The sequence below is a fragment of the Channa argus genome, chromosome 14 (genome assembly GCF_033026475.1).
Source record: "Channa argus isolate prfri chromosome 14, Channa argus male v1.0, whole genome shotgun sequence".
Classification (NCBI taxonomy): Eukaryota; Metazoa; Chordata; class Actinopteri; order Anabantiformes; family Channidae; genus Channa; species Channa argus.
In genome coordinates, this window is record NC_090210.1 from 6,309,998 (window position 1) to 6,328,684 (window position 18,687).

At 41.6% G+C, this 18,687-nt stretch overlaps 1 protein-coding gene across 8 annotated transcripts in view; it reads right to left on the reverse strand.

Moving 5' to 3' along the window:
• LOC137140617 (myomegalin-like) overlaps positions 1-18,687 on the reverse strand; it is a 42,635-nt gene that overhangs the window by 7,397 nt on the left and 16,551 nt on the right. For 3 of the 8 annotated variants that reach the window (XM_067529005.1, XM_067529003.1, XM_067529002.1), the window contains exons 1-25: positions 15,362-17,447; positions 13,693-13,830; positions 13,474-13,593; positions 13,272-13,364; positions 12,928-13,152; positions 12,674-12,832; positions 12,466-12,567; positions 11,712-11,849; positions 11,306-11,485; positions 10,902-11,096; positions 10,635-10,817; positions 10,426-10,542; positions 10,260-10,340; positions 10,040-10,146; positions 9,114-9,262; positions 6,557-6,675; positions 6,206-6,369; positions 5,632-5,980; positions 4,069-4,267; positions 3,815-3,931; positions 3,431-3,696; positions 3,109-3,323; positions 2,766-2,883; positions 2,511-2,628; positions 2,328-2,382 (exon numbers count right to left, since the gene is read on the reverse strand). In XM_067529005.1, the coding sequence (XP_067385106.1) occupies positions 2,328-2,382; positions 2,511-2,628; positions 2,766-2,883; positions 3,109-3,323; positions 3,431-3,696; positions 3,815-3,931; positions 4,069-4,267; positions 5,632-5,980; positions 6,206-6,369; positions 6,557-6,675; positions 9,114-9,262; positions 10,040-10,146; positions 10,260-10,340; positions 10,426-10,542; positions 10,635-10,817; positions 10,902-11,096; positions 11,306-11,485; positions 11,712-11,849; positions 12,466-12,567; positions 12,674-12,832; positions 12,928-13,152; positions 13,272-13,364; positions 13,474-13,593; positions 13,693-13,830; positions 15,362-16,675 (5,021 nt within the window). In that variant the 5' untranslated portion in view covers positions 16,676-17,447. Of the gene's footprint in view, positions 1-2,327; positions 2,383-2,510; positions 2,629-2,765; positions 2,884-3,108; positions 3,324-3,430; positions 3,697-3,814; positions 3,932-4,068; positions 4,268-5,631; positions 5,981-6,205; positions 6,370-6,556; positions 6,676-9,113; positions 9,263-10,039; positions 10,147-10,259; positions 10,341-10,425; positions 10,543-10,634; positions 10,818-10,901; positions 11,097-11,305; positions 11,486-11,711; positions 11,850-12,465; positions 12,568-12,673; positions 12,833-12,927; positions 13,153-13,271; positions 13,365-13,473; positions 13,594-13,692; positions 13,831-15,361; positions 17,449-18,687 lie in introns of those variants that run through there. The other 5 variants (XM_067529007.1, XM_067529008.1, XM_067529009.1 and 2 more) reach the window with 3 other exon arrangements.

Here is an 18,687-nt window from a genome sequence, read left to right on the forward strand (position 1 = left end):
GTCAACTTCGACAGTAGGAAATTATAAAAGAAAAGAACTAAAAGATTGATTATTAGTCGTGATCTTAAAAGAGAGGAAAGAAATTTAGCAAAGGTGGGAAAGGGAAAAAAACTGCATTTATGTCCTTTAGATGACTCATTAAATAACACTAAAACTAAGAAAAGACCCTCACAAATCGCAGTAGTTATCAGTACTCAAGGATATGCCAAAAAAAATGTTATTCATAAATAAGCAAGCATTATTCCAGGAAGTGTCTCTGGGCAAGACACTGAACCCCTAACAGCCCATTCCCGTCCCCAGCTGTGCAGTGCTGGTCCAAGCCCTGTAGAAATTGGGGAGGGTTGCGTCATGAAGGGCATCCAGCATAAAAACTGCCAAATCAACATGCAGACAATGATCCACTGTGGCGACCCTGAACTCACGGGAAAAACTGAAAGGACAAAAAAACAACAACAACAAAAAAAACTAATTCCAGGAGAGATAGTCTTCCATTCAGGGAACAACTGACTAAGTTCATACCAGTAAGTCACACAGTCTAACAAAGTGTCTTAACCCCTTCTGGTGGGACACCTGCAAATCCACTGTTCAACTAAAGCAGTTTAACAGTGAATAATCCCTGCTGCTACATTCAAGGATTAACAGCAACCTTCTGTCTGCTCTCCAACATAAGGAGCCAGATGTCACATGACAAAGGGAACTCTGTGAAGAGAGATGACTTTTTCACACAAAGGTTGACAGGTTAAGATTGATCTACAACTCAAATTCCGAAGAAGTTGCGACGATGTGTAAAACATAAATAAAAACAGAATGCAATGATTTGAAAATCTCTTCAAACCATATTTTAGAAACAATTGAACATAAACAATATGTCGGATATTGAAACAGACATTTTAACATTTCATGGAAAATATTAGCTCATTTTGAATTTGATGGCAGCAACACATCTTAAAAAAGTTGGAAGAGGGTTTTGTTTACCGTTGTGCAGCATCCTCTTTTCTTTTAACAACTGTCTGTAAACATCTGGGAAGTGAGGAGACCAGCTGCTGGAGTTTTAGGAGAAGAATGTTGTCCCATTCCTGTCTGATGCAGAATTCAAGCTGCTCAACAGTTCTGGGCCTTTGTTGCCGGATTTTTTCTTTTCATGATGTGCCAAACGTTTTTTACTAGTGAAAGGTCTGGACTGCAGGGAGGCCACTTCAGCACCTGAACTCTTCTCCTGTGAAGCCCTGCTGTTATGATGGATGCAGTATGTGGTTTAGCATCGTTTTGGAAGGCCTTCCCTCAAAGAGACATCTGGATGGGAGCATGTGTTGCTCTAAAACCCCTATGTACTTTTCAGCATTGCTGGTGACTTTCCAGATGTGTAAGCTGCTCACACCATAGGCACTAATGCAGCCACATACCATCAGAGATACAGGCGTTTTAACTGTCCGCTGATAACAAGCTGGATGGCGAAGATGACGTGCATCCAGTTTTGACCTTGAGCCTTGTCCCTTGCGCACAGAGATTCCTCCTGATTCTCGGAATCTTTTGATGATATTATATACTGTAGATAGTGGGACCTTGAAAGTCTTTGCAGTTTTACATTGAGGAACATTTTTCTGAAATCATTCAAGAGGCTCTTGCTTTCTGAAAGGCTCCTTTTATGCCCAGTCATGTTACTCACCTTTTGCCAATTAACCTAATTAGTTGTCAAATGCTGCTTGCTCAAATGCTCCTGTTGCTGCCATCAAATTCCAAATGATATTATAATATATATTTTCCATGAAATGGTAAAATGTCTCAGTTTCAACATGTGATATGTTGTTAATGTTTTACTGTGAATAAAATATGGTTTGACGAGATTTGAAAACCATTGCATTCAGTTTTTATTTACAGTTTTCAAAACTTCTTTGGATTTGGGGTTGAGTTTCTATATTTGTTTATTTGTCTAGTGTTGTAAATACAGTATGAAATCATGTGTATGTACTGTAAAACATACTCTGAATATTGCAATTGTAGACATGAAGTACAGTACTGTCATTTATCATGTTTGCTGCCTTAGGATTGTAATAATTTACTTGTACTTCACATGTACCAGTAATATAATACACAGCTGGGAATAACAAGCCATGCAAACAGCTACACTATACATCTGGATAAACATCATATGCAACTTTTTTAGTCAGAAGCTACATATATGTATGTAGTGAAGTCTATGTTAAATTGCTCTCTTGGACTGGATGTAAATATCAGCTACTTGGTTTACTTTGCTGCCAATTCAAGTTGTAACACTGCAAAAATATTCTTTTCCACACATAAATTCAGACATAATAAAGTTGGCTCACCGTAAGGCAAGCAACTCATGGCCCATCTTGTCATCATGGCTCTCTGCACAGTCACCTATATAAACCAAACCAAAGCAACAGCAAAGGAGACTATGTTTCGTAAAGATAATTACATTTTTTAGGCAGAAAACAAAACAAGAATGTAAACTTGTGTGACGTGAGAAAAAGAAAGAAGTGTCTTACGTCCACTGATCTTAGTGACGACTCTTTGTGCCAGGGCAATGCTCTGGGCCAACTGTTCTCTAAAGCTCTGCCCCATGTAGTAATCAATATCATTGGCTCGCAGCAGCTCCTCAAAAGCCTGAAAGTTGTTAACACATTCAGCAGGTTTTACTACTTTGTGAAACAATCCCTTTGTCCATATGTTTTCCATTTGTTGCTAATATGTAACAGGTGCCTCATTGAAAAGCTGAGTTAGTGCAGGTGGATGTGCAGCACCTTGGTGGTATCCCCCAGGTGCTGGGTGAGGATATGGCAGACTCCTTGCCCCTCTCTCATCCGCTGCCTCAGGTGTGACAGCTCACGAGCTTGTGCCTGGATCAGAGAGTTGTACTTCCTGTAAACAAGGGAAACGAACAGCCAGGGGGAAACATTAAGCCTCAGCATTATTGGAAATGTTTCCTAAGCACTAAGAGCTACAACTTAACATTCCCATGCACATCACTTAACAGAATCTAGATAAAATAAGGGTGCATTTCGCCACAATAGATTATAGAGGGACCACATGAAAGGGGTATACCTAAGTGGACTATACCTTCCTCAGCTTTCTTTTATCACTCACCCAGGCCAGGTGGCACATTTCTCCTCTTCTGCTTGGCCTTTGCTCTCCAGTCTAGAGCTCTTTAGTTGTGCCTCTAGGGTTGCAACTCGTGCCATAAGATCTTGCAGTTCCCTATTGGGTTTGGACCCTGATCGAATTCCTTGTGTGTCAGACATCCAGCCTTCATCCTCCTCCATTCCACTGGGGGCAGGTGATCTCTCAAATGCCCAGTTTACCTAGAAGGTTTCAGTAAAATACCAAAGACACACAAATGAATTCTGAAACTATAAGCCTATAACGCAGTTAGTCTGTAACACAGAGCAGCCAATTAGTGACACAGTACCTTGCGAGGGGTGCGTTCCAGACTCGAGGCATAGTCACTGGTGGCCGACAGAGAGCGGACACGCAGCTGCAGACCACGGATCACCTTGTGGCAGCGGGTCAGCTGCGAGCGGAGATCCTCAACCAGATGCTGCACAGACACTGGCTCGTCCTCTATTTCATAAGCTTCTCTGTCTCTGCTGCAGTTACCAGCGTACCAGCTGCTCCCCCCACCCTCATAGTGCAGTTGCTGGGACAGTGATGTGCACATCTCCAGGTCATCAAACTCTGAGAAGGCAAATGATGAAGACAGATATCAATGCATAACTAATACTTGTGTTATACAGCAGAAAAACAATGTTGGTTATCATGGTTTAAGAGAAATATTTTCTCTTTGTTTCGTCACCTGGGCTGCTAGCTTCTTCTCTCTCAGCTTCGTTCTCACTACGACCACAAGTCTCATAACCAAGATCCTGGAGATCCACCTGCACCTGTTTACTGGCCTGCTGGACTGATGTCTCTGCTTCAGAACACATTTAATCAAACTATTAATAGTGATTCATTAACCATATTTGAAGTATTTAAGTATTTAGAAACTTAATTTAAAAAAAACAATCTAATAAGATGTCAGTCTTTTATCATATTATCATATTGACTTACTGAGCAGATCCCTGTACTCCTTCAGTTGTTCAGCCTGAGCCTGGACTGTGGCCTCAGACACCATCAGCCTCTCCTGGAGCTCCCTGTTTTCCTGATGGCTCAGAGCCAGATCAGAGCATAGACGGGCCGCCTGTTCGCGGAGACCTTCCTCTGTATCATTCCAGAGAGTATCCACTTTACTGCTGTCACCAGCAGGCTCCTGTAAAACATTTAAGGAAAACTGAGATAAGGCAGGATATCACAGTAATACCAACTGCATCATTCTACTTCTGGGAATGTGTCTTTTAATTGACAAGATAATCAATACATACAGTGCATCCACAGAGTATTCACAGAACTTAACTTTTTCCACATTTTGTTATGTTAAAGCCTTATTTCAAAATGGATTAAATTCACTATTTTCCTCAAAATTCTAAAAATAATATCCCATAATGAAATGAATTTTTTTTTGTTTAAATCTTTGCAAATTTATTAAAAATAACAAATGAAAAAAAAATCACATGTACATAAGTATTCACCACCTTTTCTTACTTTGATGCCATACTTTGATGAAGAATACTTGATGAAGAACATTTAGCACCAATTACAGCCTCAAGTCTTTGAGTGTGATGTTACAAGCTTGCCACACCTATTTTTGGGCAGTTTCTCCCAGTCTTCTTTGCAATACCTATCAAGCTCCATCAGGTTGGATGGGGAGCTTCAATCTTTGTTTCATCAGACCAGAGAATTTAGTTTCTCGTGGTCTGAGAGTCCTTCAGGTGAGCTGTGATGTACCTTTTACTGAGGAGTGGTTTCTGTCTGGCCACTCTACCAAACAGGCCTGATTAGTGGAGTGCTGCAAAGATGGTTGTTATTCTGGAAAGTTCTTTTCTCTCCACAGAGAAATACTGGAACTCTTTCAGAGTGACCATCGGGTTCTTGGTCACCTCCCTGACTAAGGCCCTTCTCTCTCGATTGCTCAGTTTGGTCGACTGGTCCAATCTAGAAAGATTCCAGGTGAGAGATTCCAAACTTCTTCCACTTACAGATGATGGAGGCCACTGTGCTCATTGTGACCTTCAATGCTGCAGAAATGTTTCTGTAACCTTCCCCAGATCTGTGCCTCAATACAATCCTGTCTCAGAGGACTACAGACAACTCCTTGGACTTCATGGCTTTTGCTTGTGTTAACTGTGGGATCTTATATAGACAGGTGTATGCTTTTCCAAATCATGTCCAATCAACTGAATTTCCCACAGATGAAGTCCAATCATCGTGTAGAACATCTCAAGGATGATCAGTGGAAACAGGATGGACATGGCAAAGGAGGTGAATACTTTTGTTCATGTGATTTTCTTGTGTTTTATTTTTAATACATAGATTCAAACAAAGGTCTTTCACATTGGCATTATGTTTTGTTAGTAAAATTTGAAGGGATACAATGAATTTAATCAATTTTGGAATAAGGCCATAAAATAATTTGCAAAAGTTTTTCATTAAATTCTTTGCCAAAAAAGGAAAATCTAAATGTATATAACAATATCTGTGATAGTTATTAGCTGCTGATCTAAATTACTGTGTTACCGTCTCAGTCTGGTGTAACTGAGGAAAGGATGTCAGCATGCCCAGGTCCAGAGAGCATGGTCGTACGCAGTGCCTCTTTCCTCGCTCCTCATTCAGACCAACACAAGGAGGACCTCGCTTCCCTATTGGCACTCGACATGTTTTCTCCACCTCATCTTCCTCTTCATCCTCCTCCTCCTGCTCCTCTTCCTCAGTATCTATGTCCACCTCCTCTTCTTCCTCCTTATCCTCTTCTAGGTCTTGTCGGTTTGGGCTCCTGTGATTATTCTCTGTTGTTGTCCTCAGTCCAAGGACGGCAGCTTGTCCTTTCAGAGCCTGGTTCTCCTGTTGCAGTTTCTGCATAGCACTCCTAAGATAAGACGGGCCAAAAAATGAAGCCAAATATACATTAGCATAATGTGGTTGTTAGGTATAAACATTTTAGGTGTTCAGAAGCCACAGACAAGGGCAAAATAACAAAGAGCTACTGTGTTACACTTCCTGCTTAATACATACATGATTTTCTTGATTTTCATTATTTTCTTTAACAATCAAAACCTAATGTTTTCTGATGGGTTCTTAGACAAACACACACCTCATCTGAGCCAAAGAGGTGTATCCATCCCTCTCCAGTTGTAACTTTATTTCCTTCAGCTGCCCTTCAAGTCTTTTCTTTTCCTCCTCAAGCTGTTTTACATTAAGTCCCTGCGACAGTGACCTCTTCACTAGCTCTCCAGGGTGATGAGTCTTCTCAGACTTCTAAAAGAGTCAGAAAAAACAAAACTTTTTAATGTTGTGCTTAATCTTTCTTAATCTTAATCTCAAATAACATGATTATGTAAAGTCCCATCTTGAGGTTTAATCTGAAAAAGAGCGATACAATGCTGTCACAAGATGCCAGAATTTCAACAGATATTAGACTGATAAGTAAAAAGAAGTACATTACCTGAGGGGAGGACAAATTTCTGGTTGTCACTTTAGTGTCATCGTCCTCTATGCTGTCTGTGAACTCGTCGCAGCTGTCGTCTTCATTGTCTCCCTCATCCTCCTCCTCTGTGCTGAGCTCTGGAAACACAGCAACCACATAAGAACAGTATCCACTTGCTTTTTGCTCTGCTCTATAAATCTGAATCCTTTGTTTTCCCCCTTGTTCTTTCATTTAAATGTCTCTCCCTCTGATCCAGTGTCTGTACTCTGGATCACCACTTTGGAAGTCATGGGACTAAAGGGAAATGTTATGTCATACATTGCCAGTCAGCCAAAAACACACTCAAGGCGGTGCAACCCAGTGCATGAGTGTTCATGTGAAAGAAACTTGACAGTAGAGTCACTTACAGTCACACACTTAAAAGATTGAGAGGTAATTAAGTTGTAACATTCAATATGTAGGCAGCATATGCTTTTGTTCCATTTTATTAATAGTATAGTATACACAAACTAGTGCAAACACACACAGAGGCAAAGACTGAGTGTGGATCCCATAAATAGATGTGAGTTTGCTGCCAGGAAGCACAGGCTCAGTGGAAAGTTAGTGGTAGGAATTTCAAAGGAAAACTCTTTTATGCAACAGGCTCTAATGGCACACAAGTGAGCCATACATACTATAAGGGTGTGTCTCTGCTCAGTGCATTGTTTGGATTTGGGTTTTTTTTTTTATATTCAGGAAGAGTTACTTAGGAACTAAAAATGCGTCCACCCACAAACAAGGACGACAGGATTAAAAGTATGTTACACCTTCTTTGTGCTGTTAGCAGGAAATTCATGGAGCTGCTGTATTATTAATGATTCAACAATGTGCTCTGTGAGCTGAACTGACTGAATGTGTTTACACCCTGTGCATGTTGTCACCACTCTCACAACATGATAACATACAGTACAAAGAGGCATCACTTGAAAATGTTGTAGAAGGTTGTTGGCTGTATCTGGGATTTAAAGTATAAGGTAATTGTGTTTTTTTTAATAAAAGAAACAGTGGACATAAACTTTTTATTCAGTGAATTTTGCATAGTATTGCATTAGTGTTGTGAATCTAACTGGCTACAGCAAGAACAGCCATGCACACATGACAACCATGCCATAATTTCATGCATGAAGGAGCAAGGACATGAAAACAAACAAATGTCACCTTATAGTTTGATGTTAAGGTTTAAACTGAATTATCTAAAGACATCAGTTGACATTTTCTGATATTCTTGACATTTGATGCATGGCAATATTATGTTAGGACAAACTGAAGAAGCTGGGAACAACGAGAAAACAGTATTTCTACTCTGAGGGTGGTTCAGGCAATAAAAGATACATTATGGGTTGATCTCCGGAGTAGGAAGTTTTATCAAGAAACAGTGGAGAATTTAAGGTTTGGGATACTATCAAAAGAAATTCCCAATTTGACACAATAAAAAAGAAATCCATAACAGAAGTGCTTTCAACAAAAAGCTATCACGTTTATTTTTGGTGCACTTAAAATACAAAAAAAAAAAAAGAAATTGACAAGGATTCCACCTATGAGGCTCGGTATGAGATGAGGGCATAAATCCAAAGGAAAGGTCTTCTACATATGCCAGGAATTATACTTGATCTTTTATATATATACACCTCTATTGATTCAGTCCAGTACAGACTGTAAAATTACTCCATATTTTATTTTCCTGCCATCTTCTTAAAAAGCTAAACTGAAGTTCACCAAGCAAATAAACTTAATGCACATCATATTACTTAACCATAATTTTACTTGAAACTAAGCAGCATCTACACTGCCTTCTATGTATAATGTGGCTGATCTTATGTTTCATGCAAATCTGTCAAACTACGGTAAAATGTAATCACAGCAGAGCATCTTTACAACATAAAACTGAGGTTGAATGCAATCCAAAGTTAAACTGAACTGTGGAAAGCTACTTTTAAATTTGGATCTTTGACCTTGTTAAATGTGCACATATTGTTAACAAACACATGATATAAAACAAATGATGGATGGTAAGACATTTCACTAGAAGGCATGACCTTGATTTTCTCCACAAGACGTAAGTTCACTGTGAAAGTAAGGCTGGAGCAGGGACGTCGGTGAGAGACAGTACACAGAAATGGCAATACAGAACAATTGCACTGCAAAGCAATATGTAGCTAATTTTCATAAATTGTAAAAACATATTCACACCACACTCATAAATATATTAATAAATAAGAGTGAGTTGCACATTGCCACTTCGTACCATTAAGGTTAATCTAAACAGGCTGCTGCTTCTGTGAGTAGTGCTTATGCAGTATGACAAAGCTGCCTGCACACTAAGGATCAGATTTTGGTTGTATTCATACTTTAAGTAGATATCCATCATAATAATGTTTCATTTTAACATGTACTTTTATAAAACTGACCATTGGTGGCTACAGGCAGCTTCATCTCACATAAAGAGTGTCAGTGTCAGTGATGTGCGGTCAGACAGAGCATCATGGTGCATTAGTCACAGTGCCCCCTGCAGCCCTGGAGGCTGGACTCTGCTCACCCCCACCTCCAAAGTTGGGCTGCCTTTTAGCTGCCCTTTCCAGCCCCAGGGCCATGTTACGGGTCCTGGCCAGGACCTCTTCCAGCTGTCTGCGGAGTGCCTGAACTGTGTCCAGCTCAGTGTGAAGGGCCTGGATCTTCTCTGAGCTGCTGCAATGTTGAGAAAAAGACAGGTGTGTTTAAGGCAAAAGTATCCTGCAAAGTACTGCATCCACAAGACACTAAACTGTCACATAAATTGGTAGCAACTTCCTTAAGGCCGGCACACACTTTAACAACTGTACGGCCGATTATGAATGTGATTCAGTAGTGAACTCTGGTCAAACCTACATGGTCCTGGTCAGAGAGAGTCATTAAGTCTGTGGTGTGTAAAGATTGTAGTCTTTAGATTAAGACCCAGTCACTGCCAGTCTTTCTCACAACGATAAATTTAAACATGCTTAATATTTATGACCGGTATCGGCGACAGATGATGTCACTACGGAGACAGACCTACAGCATCTACAGCTTCACCTAAACGTAGCGTTGATTTATAAAGCAAATTCTACCTTCATTATCATCTGTCAGCTTTGTAGTCCTCGTTGATTTCGCTTTTGCATATGTAATTTTGCTGTTTGTTTTTTATTTTTGTCGTTTTTTGTTCTTTTACCCACAAATTAAACAAGTCAAAGCTCCCGGTTGTCGCCATATTTGTTTTGGCACAAGCACACGCAAATTCCCATTCTCGCAGGAATTGGAGTGTAGAACGTCCAATTGTTCCCAACCAGTCGTTAAGTGTGTTGACCCTAGTTTACTCAGTCAAGTGTGTGCAACTTTAAGACTCAGTCAGAGACTAGAAATCTGTGATAGTTTGTGGAAACTTTTTATGTGCGAACTATCCAGTCTTTGTCAGTCTTTGCTAGCCTTCAGGTGTGTCCCAAGGTTTACCTGTCACTCTTGGTGTGAATGTGCATAAGGTTTTGGTATAGTTTCTTCTCTGCCCTCAGGGCGTCATTCAGCTTGTTGTATTCTGACAGGAGCTGCTCCAACACACACTAGATCAGAGCAGAAGGTGGGATTGAAGGAGATTTACATTAAACGCATAATTCTAAAGTAGTACAAACCCTTAAATACTGTTGAATTGACTGTAAAATAAGCAAAATCATACTTGGTGATCAGTGCCATCTTTTGTAGCAACCTTTTCAACCTGGTGATGAGCCAAAGCTAACTGCAGAGCAGAGAGCTCATTCTGCAAGAAGAGGAAACGAAGATGACTTGTGACACTGAAGACAAGATTTGGTTGCTTTATGTATCATCTCACATTCCACAAATACCTGAGCTTCCCTCTCCTTCTTCAGTGCTAACCGTAGCTCCTCCTTGAGAGCTTTCATTTCTGACTCATTCTCTGAGAAGGGTGTCTGATTTACATGTTCCTGACCCTGCTTCAGCTCCTGATGAATAAGGGAGACTGTGAGGATCAGGTGAACAGAAGACAGAGCAAGAAAAGAAAGCCTGATGAACAGCCTGATGCATGAACAGGTACCTCAATAAAGGCCTCCTTCTCTTTAAGTGCACTCCGCAGGTGCTCTGTCTCTCCTCCCATCTCCTTCTCCTTGTCCCAATTCAGCTCACGCAGCTCCTGCTCTCTTAATGACAGCTGTCTGCGTAACTCCTGCAGCTGGCCGGTCCGCTCACTTATCACTAAGGATAGTCTGTAGGAGTAGTCCTGAGAGAGAGAGTGAAGTTTAAGGCATTAAAGGCTTCTGCTGCGCACAACCTCTCAGGTGCAGATACGAGCAACATGGTGTACCTGCAGATACTGGTCTTTGGAGCTGAGAGTGTTGAGCAGATCCTGGACCTGTGCTTGGTGTTCATTAGACTGGCGGCTGCGGTCAGACAACAGCTCCTGGAAGAGTTTTTCTTTCAGTGCCAGACGAGCCTTCAGCTCCTCCACAATCTCAGTGGGACCAGCCTGGACTCTGGCAACGAGGGCAGCTGTAAGATCCTGCACACTCACACGACACACAACATGCACACACAAATAAACAACACACAAAACAAACCCAAAAAAGTCTATGTCAGGATACCTGGTGTATATATCAAAGTGGAAACAAGTAACACAGGTTTGTCTAGCTGGGCAGTTTTCCAAAGCTTTCAAATTTACACCGCAAACACTTAGAAGCCAATATAATAGAGGGATCATGTGGGTGTTACCTGTGCTTCCTGGCTGTGGCTATGCAGAGCTGCCTGTAGCTGGTTGATGATCGTGTCTTTCTCTCTCAGAGTGTTCCTCTCCTTCTCCTCACCCTGCTGCTTCAGCCACTGGAGGTTCCTATAGGCCTCTGCTGCCTGTTCCAGTTCCAGCTCTTTCCCTCGCACCAAGGCATCCAGACTCTGACGGCCATAATCACAGATGCAGCAACAACAACAACAACAACAAAAAAGAGAATCTCATATCCTTCAAGAGTGCAAATAAGCATTTAATTTTGCTGATGGTTGTCTGACCAGTCAATTGACGGTCACCCTGCCTATCCACCTAAGCAAAATTAACTGTATGAGCCCCACTCAAGGGTGCAAACAGGCAGGTTTAGTATATTTGTATTCTATGTAATTAGCATACTGTAATAGTCTCCTCGTTGTTGGAGAGGATGCAGCGGAGTCTCTCCAGGTCTCGTTCTTTCTCCCTGAGGGCCAGCTGCAGCCTCCTCACTTGGCCCTCATGCTCCTCCAGACAGCGGAACTTGTCATCAATGGAGCGCTGGAGTCAAAGAAGGGAGAAAATAATTACAGTGCTACTATTCTAGGCACCATGAACTGTAATATTAATCACATTTCATGTGCTCTTTTCAAAGCTCTTTTGCTTTAAAAACAATAAATCAAATGTATCAGGAGATGAAAATAAAATTTTTGCCAGGAAGCATCACCATCTGGTTGACTCTTTTCATGGTAAGTGTTACTTCAAAATGTTACACCGCACTACATACCAAGTTCTTCTTTCCCACTGCTCACTAATATTAAGACAGTAGTGATTGTTTCTCTCCTGCTGATAACAATTCCCCGAGATTTGTTTATTATAGTGGTGGTAAAACCAAATGCTGACATACAGTTTAATGAGGGATTTTGCCTTGCAGTCTACCACTGACTCATTCAACTGCTGCCTACTTAGCTCTTTTTTGATGATTTTTTGATGATTCCCCTTTTCCACAAAGACTGTGCCATCAACCCCACAGTATGTGGCATAGTGATAAACAACAGTAGTAGTGACAGATGAACTTCAGTATGATATACATATTTGCATCCACCAAGCTGCCATAAATATCTGTCCTCTGGTGTTTATATAGAAATCATTGTGTTTTAGAGAGCTGAAATGTTACCTCCAGAGCTCTGTCTCTTTCTTTAATGCGCTCCCTTAATTTCTCCAGCAGTGTGTCTCTTGGTTTGGAGCTTCCTGCTGATTCCAACATATCCGAGTACTCCTACAGATGTTAAAAGTTTTAGACAATATCAGAAAACTTTGCATCTGTACATATCTGTGTATCTACATACTGTGTGTATGCAGAGTGTGTCTGCAGTGGGCGTTACCTGTAACTGCTGCTCCTTGTCTTGCAAGGAGAGCTTCAGCTGTGAAATGCTTTGGTCTCTTTCCTGCACAAGACTGCGTTTCTCAGCCTCACACTCCTTCAGAGCTGCTTCTTTGGCCTGAAGCTCAGAGCGCATTTTCTGAAGGGCACAGGACAAGTCCTGCAGCAGATAGACAACAAGTTCAACTTGCTGCATTATTTATACTAGTAAATGTTTGGCTTACTCAGCTTTTACACATTTACAAACCCGCTAACCTGGTTGTGTTTTTCCGTGACCTCCCTGTGCTGCAGTGCCTCCTGTAGATCACAGTTGAGTCGATCTTTAAATCTCATGAGATCGTCCCCTTGTCTCTGGCTTTGTCTAAGACTACGCTGGCTGGCCTCTAGCTCCAGACCAAGAGAGAACAGAGAGCTCTGCACCCCTACCAGCTCACCCTGCAGCTGGGCAAGTGTCAAGGTCTCGCTAAACCCCTCTGAAGCCTGGAGAAGAAATCCCCACACACCCAGGTTAGACAGGTAATATGTCATCAGTCTGGATAGAAGATCACTATCAATAAGGAGAGAGTTGTTTTTGCCATATTACATGCATCAGGTCTCACCTTGCATTGAGTGAGCTGGTTGCGGTGAGCCATTTCTCGCAGCTTACACAGAGTGGCGTTTTGCCCTTCGATCAGCTGGTACAGCTCCTGGGCCTTTATGAAGAATGAACCATAGGCATGGGGACATTCATGAATACAACTATGATCTCATGTTGGCTGAGCTTTGTTCATCTAGTACTTAATGTACAAAAATGGCACACACCTCGCCGTCTTTGGTGCCGATGGATTCAGTCAGACCCTGAATGGTTCTTTCCTGACTTTGAGTAGCCTGGCGGAGTGAACGCAGCTCACACTCCATTTCATTCAGTTTCTCCTGCAGTTTCTACAGACAAAAAGAAATGATCGTTAGACTGACCTCTGCTCTCAGGTGTGCTGCAATAAAACATAAGCAGCAGTAGTGGGGCATTTTTATGTGGCATACCATATTGTTGGCCTCGCTCTCATGGATCTTGGCTTGCAGAGACTGGACCTGGAGCTGGGCCTTCTGCAGCTCACTGACACACTGACCAGCTGCACACTCATACTGGTTCAGTTGACTCTGCTGCTCTTCAACAAGACTCTGTGATAGAGAGAACAGCACATGTAGTCATGTATTTAAAAGTTAAAAAATGTATGGTCACTGGCTTAGCCTTCTGTCCAAGCCCAGCAAATGTAAGAAAGATGTTTTTGTCTGAATATTCATGAAACATACAAAGGCTGCTAACAGCAGTGGATTGTGTAATACTGCATGTGGACATTTAGAGAATCTGCTCATTCATGTGTGCCCAAAGCTGAAATATTATGACAAGGAGAGAGCCTCTGGAGTTGTGTGTGAGTGTCTGTATGCATGGGTTAGCATGAGTGAGTGTACCCAGTGTTCTGTGCTACTACTTTTACATAACTACTGCACAAATGCTTCCAATTTGCACAGACTAAAGGAGAAATATCTTACCGACCTACACATGAAATCATCAATATAAATATGGGGTTTAATGCAGCAGACATTAATTTAAATATTCAGATTAATTTAAATAGATTTATAATTATATATTGTTATACAATATCTATAATAATATTTAAATAATGTTTTGAACTGAAAAATTATTTTAAAATTACAATTTATGTTAAATTGTAATTTATTAAATTTTTTTATTACAAATGTATTACTCCGCTCATTATTGTAGTAGCCAACCAGTGTTGAGATAAGATGGTGGTATGACATGAATCACTTTGCCTCAAGGGCTCTGAATGAAAATAGGCCAGTAGTGGGGCCACTCTGTTTTAATGTCTCCCCACATAACCTACTTCAGTCAGTAACCCCCTGCTCAAAGATCACACACTCTTAATGTAGAAGAAAATCTCATTCTGACACACTTGTACCTGAAAATTAAGTCAGTAAGGATTATTATGCTGAGAACACTTTTTAGTCCTGAACACACAAACATTGATGTGCACATCTTTGTGTCTTGGACCAGAAAATCCTGCTGTGCAATGTAGTTTTTAACCGGACAAACTGGGAGACTCAACTGTCTGCAGGCGGTGTTCTGTCTTCAGAGGTCACTGTGACTCCTCAGCTACCTCAAATGTTTTCTAAAACCAGAGTTATATATTAACATATAATGTACTGTTTTGGAATTTTAAGAGATTTTAAACTCTCAATCTGTAGATGTGAGATTAAGTGCATTTACTCTCTTCTCTTTGCTCTTTTGACATAACTAAAGGCCTCTGTAACTGCCTCATTGCATACGCACACCTGAATATTTAGATAATTTTGTTCCCCACACACATAACTAAGGTGAAAAGACACACACACACCACTGCAGCTCACTTCAACTTGTCTGAAATTCTGCAGTAGAGGTTGTGGGCAGGATTTATGTGATTGACAGCTGGATTATGTGCCCAATTGAACAACTAAAAAGTGTTGAGAATAACATTTTGTGAGCATGCTGCACTGTCTGTATGTCAAATATCAAAGCATGTTGGGTTGCTTCAGTCAGTGCTGCAAATGCATGTGGATTGACAAAATTCAACATTGCAAAGTGTCCTCATTCTGCAGTAGCAAAATACTTCTATTTAGCACCATCATCACCCTCTTCATCAAGGTTTAATACCTGATGGGGAGGCGGTGGAGGATACTCTTTGTACAAATCTTCCAGTAAATTGTCCATGTCAGCAAAGTTCAGATCTTGATCTACTCCAACATTTAGCCTGATCAGAGGGGTCTCCAGGTTAGGTGCTGGCATGTGGTTGTCTCTTTCTCTATCTGGAGTCCCATAACACATTCCCAGAACAGGATCGGGGAAGTTCAGTCTTGTGCCTCCATTACTGGAGTACTGTCTGTGCAGAACTGGCAGTTTGCTCCCCTTAGTGCTCCGAACTGTTCGGTAGGTGGAACAGCTCTGCAGCAAACAGAGGGCCAGGGACAAGCCAGGTCCAGGTGAGGAAAGCTCATGTGGGCCTCCCGTGTGCTCCTCAGAGAGGGAATCAGATATCTGGTCATCTATTGGGTCCCTGGGGGAGCCCAACGGGCCATCTGTTGTGGCTCCTGGCTGAATATATCCCTCGGCTGCTTCCAAGGATGATAGAGAGGGGCTGGAGCTGGCTCGTCCAGCCAGAGTGCGATCACTGTCCGATATCTTTGACAGGTCCTGAGAAGCAGGAACCAGAGTTAGAGATGAAGGAGGTTCTTCTGAATCTTCCACATGTTTTCTGTCTCCTTCTCCACTACCTCCCACAACACTGGCTGAATATCTGGTTGATGGTCCACAGGAAATACTCCGTGCCAACTTTCTAGGCACCTTACAAACAGCTTCATAGTCAGAGTCCGCCACCCGCCAATATGAACATCCTCGACATCTCCTGGGAGTGCTGGGCACACAGCGCTGTGAGCCTGCCACTGTAACCTCTGACCCTGTACCTGCAGGACACTGGGAGTGGTGGTGATGGTGGCAGTCTAGGCTGTCATCTGCCCAGGACTCATACAAAGAGTAGACCAAGTCATCCTGGAGCAGGGCACAGTACTTTGCATGAGCAAGACCTGAGATGTCCACCATGCCATCTCCTGACGCTTCATTAACTCCAGTGATTGTTACTGTACCCTCCTCTGAATTTGTTTTCCGATAGAGCCCACTGATGCAATGCCTCAGTCGATGTTTCTCCTGCAGGAGCCGCTGCAATCTTTCAATGGAGAGGGCCTCCACACGAGCAATGACTGTGTCAAAGCGGTACATGCGGTCCAGCATGAAGGTGCACTTAGAGCAAGCAAACTCTCCTCTGCCATCCCGGGTCAGCTCTCGCCCCAAAGCATGAGACAGCAGCACCTGCAGGTTGAGTTTGGCAGTAGGGCTGAAGATCCATCGCCTTTGGTTACCGCAGAGCTCCCGTCCACAGATACGACAGGTCTCCTTCATTTTGAGATCAAGCATACCCAAGACCTAGTTATCATGTAATGGAAGAATATTGTAGTTACTCTAAGGGGGGCACCTGTATCCTTATTTTGAATGCTATCCCACATATGTTCATGTTGCATCATTAAACACACTGAAAAACTTCAGATCACAAACAAATCCTTCATTTATGATGGTGTAAAGCTTGTGATAGCAGTCCAAACAGTGACAATGAATTCAGTGGCTTAAAGATAAATGAGGTAGACAAGAAGAACTAATTGTTAGAGAAAATGGTTGCAGATATGGTTCTTGGCAGGCCAGTGAAGTAAAAGCGGATAAATAGATAATTTGTCTTTAAAAAATATCCATCAGCCAATGAGCAACGTTTATTAGCTGAAGGTGCAGGTGCCAACAAAACGTATGCTGCATTATGTTAATGTCCCATCATTGAGATCCTGTATTTTTCTTTATGATGTCCTCGCGACGTAACCAAACCGCTGTTTCGCATTTCCCAACACCATCACCATCACCAGTGTGTCACCGACACACTAACCACACCGCACGCGGACAGGTTCATCGCGTGCGGGCATCGCCAATAATCCGCCACTCTCTATACGGACACGGTGCAGTAACAGACGTCCTGGGACAGTCCTCTGAATCACCGGTTTCTTTCTCCGGGTTCCGTGTCCGAAGAAAAGAGCACACATTCATTTCACAGCCGTTCCCGGCAGCAGGAAAGGTAGGCACGCACTCAGGAGTCCATCCTCCGTGCGGTGGGAGATCCTCCAGGAAGATAACGACGTGTCTGCCTGAGCCAGACCTGCAGCGGCGGAGCGCACCATTCGGGGAAATGGGGGTATAGAAGTCGGCGCAATCGAACAGGGATGTTCACGGTTTGCTATTTACAAAGATTCCGGTTAGAAATGACGACATTGTGTTTTGAAACCGAGGATTCAACAGTAAATCAAACGATATCGGAATTGTTTTTCGAAAAATGTTTAAAGAGACAGAGTGTCGTTCCCCAGGGAGTCTGTGACTTCCTCCTGTCCGGTTTAGTAAGCTGTGTTCGCCTGACTGAACAGGTGAAATGCTCAGTAGCGTGGTAACATTAGTGACGCTCTGTACAATTACATTCAGCTAAGAGGAAGATTGTGTTCCTTTATTTGAATCGCTATACAGTGTCACAGCATATTGTACAAGGTCTAAAATGTAGTTAAATGTACTTACATATTATTGCAATATGTCTACTGTACAAAACTGGGAATTGCAGTTTTTTCTAGCATCTTATTCTATTGTGTGTTAAAGATTCCCAGACATACAGCCTGTCACAATTATATTTTGATTATTTACTCATTTTACAGATGCGTGCTGTGTACAACTTTAGACTAAATTACTCAGAATCATTCAATAATCAACTATTGGATTAAAAAATGAAATGTCAACAATTCAACTTGACATTTTGTGCTTTGCTCTGATTCATAAGCTGAATATCATTGAGTGGGTCATAAAATACATTTTTAAAAAGCCACCTTTGGTTCTGGCAACTTGAACTTTTTTAAGTTTAGTTTAATTTAGCTTAAATGTTTAATCAGAAAAGTACAGACAGATTAATCATTAGACAACTACTTTCTCAGCTATAGAAAAGACCAATGTGATTAATGACTTCTATTTTATATTCCGTTCTAATAATTTATACAATGTCACCTGCCTGACCTTACATCAGGCTCTGCAGAATAACGACAAAGGGATGTTTTCTCTACTGTACACACGATAAGTGATTGCCAAGACAATACAAAAATACTGTAGTTAAAGATGTCTGCTATGCAGTGAAGTCAATAATGCCTAGATTTACACTTGAAGATAAGCTATAACTAGATAATTTAATGTGACAAAAGGATATACTAATAATAAAAAGATAAATTTAAACATATGGGATGGTTTGGAGCTTTTAATAAAGCTCCTGTTAAATCAGTGAATGTCTCTAAACAGCTGTGTCTAAACATGATATTGCCCCAAGATTATTATTATTTCCTGTTGCTGTGGTGCTGAAC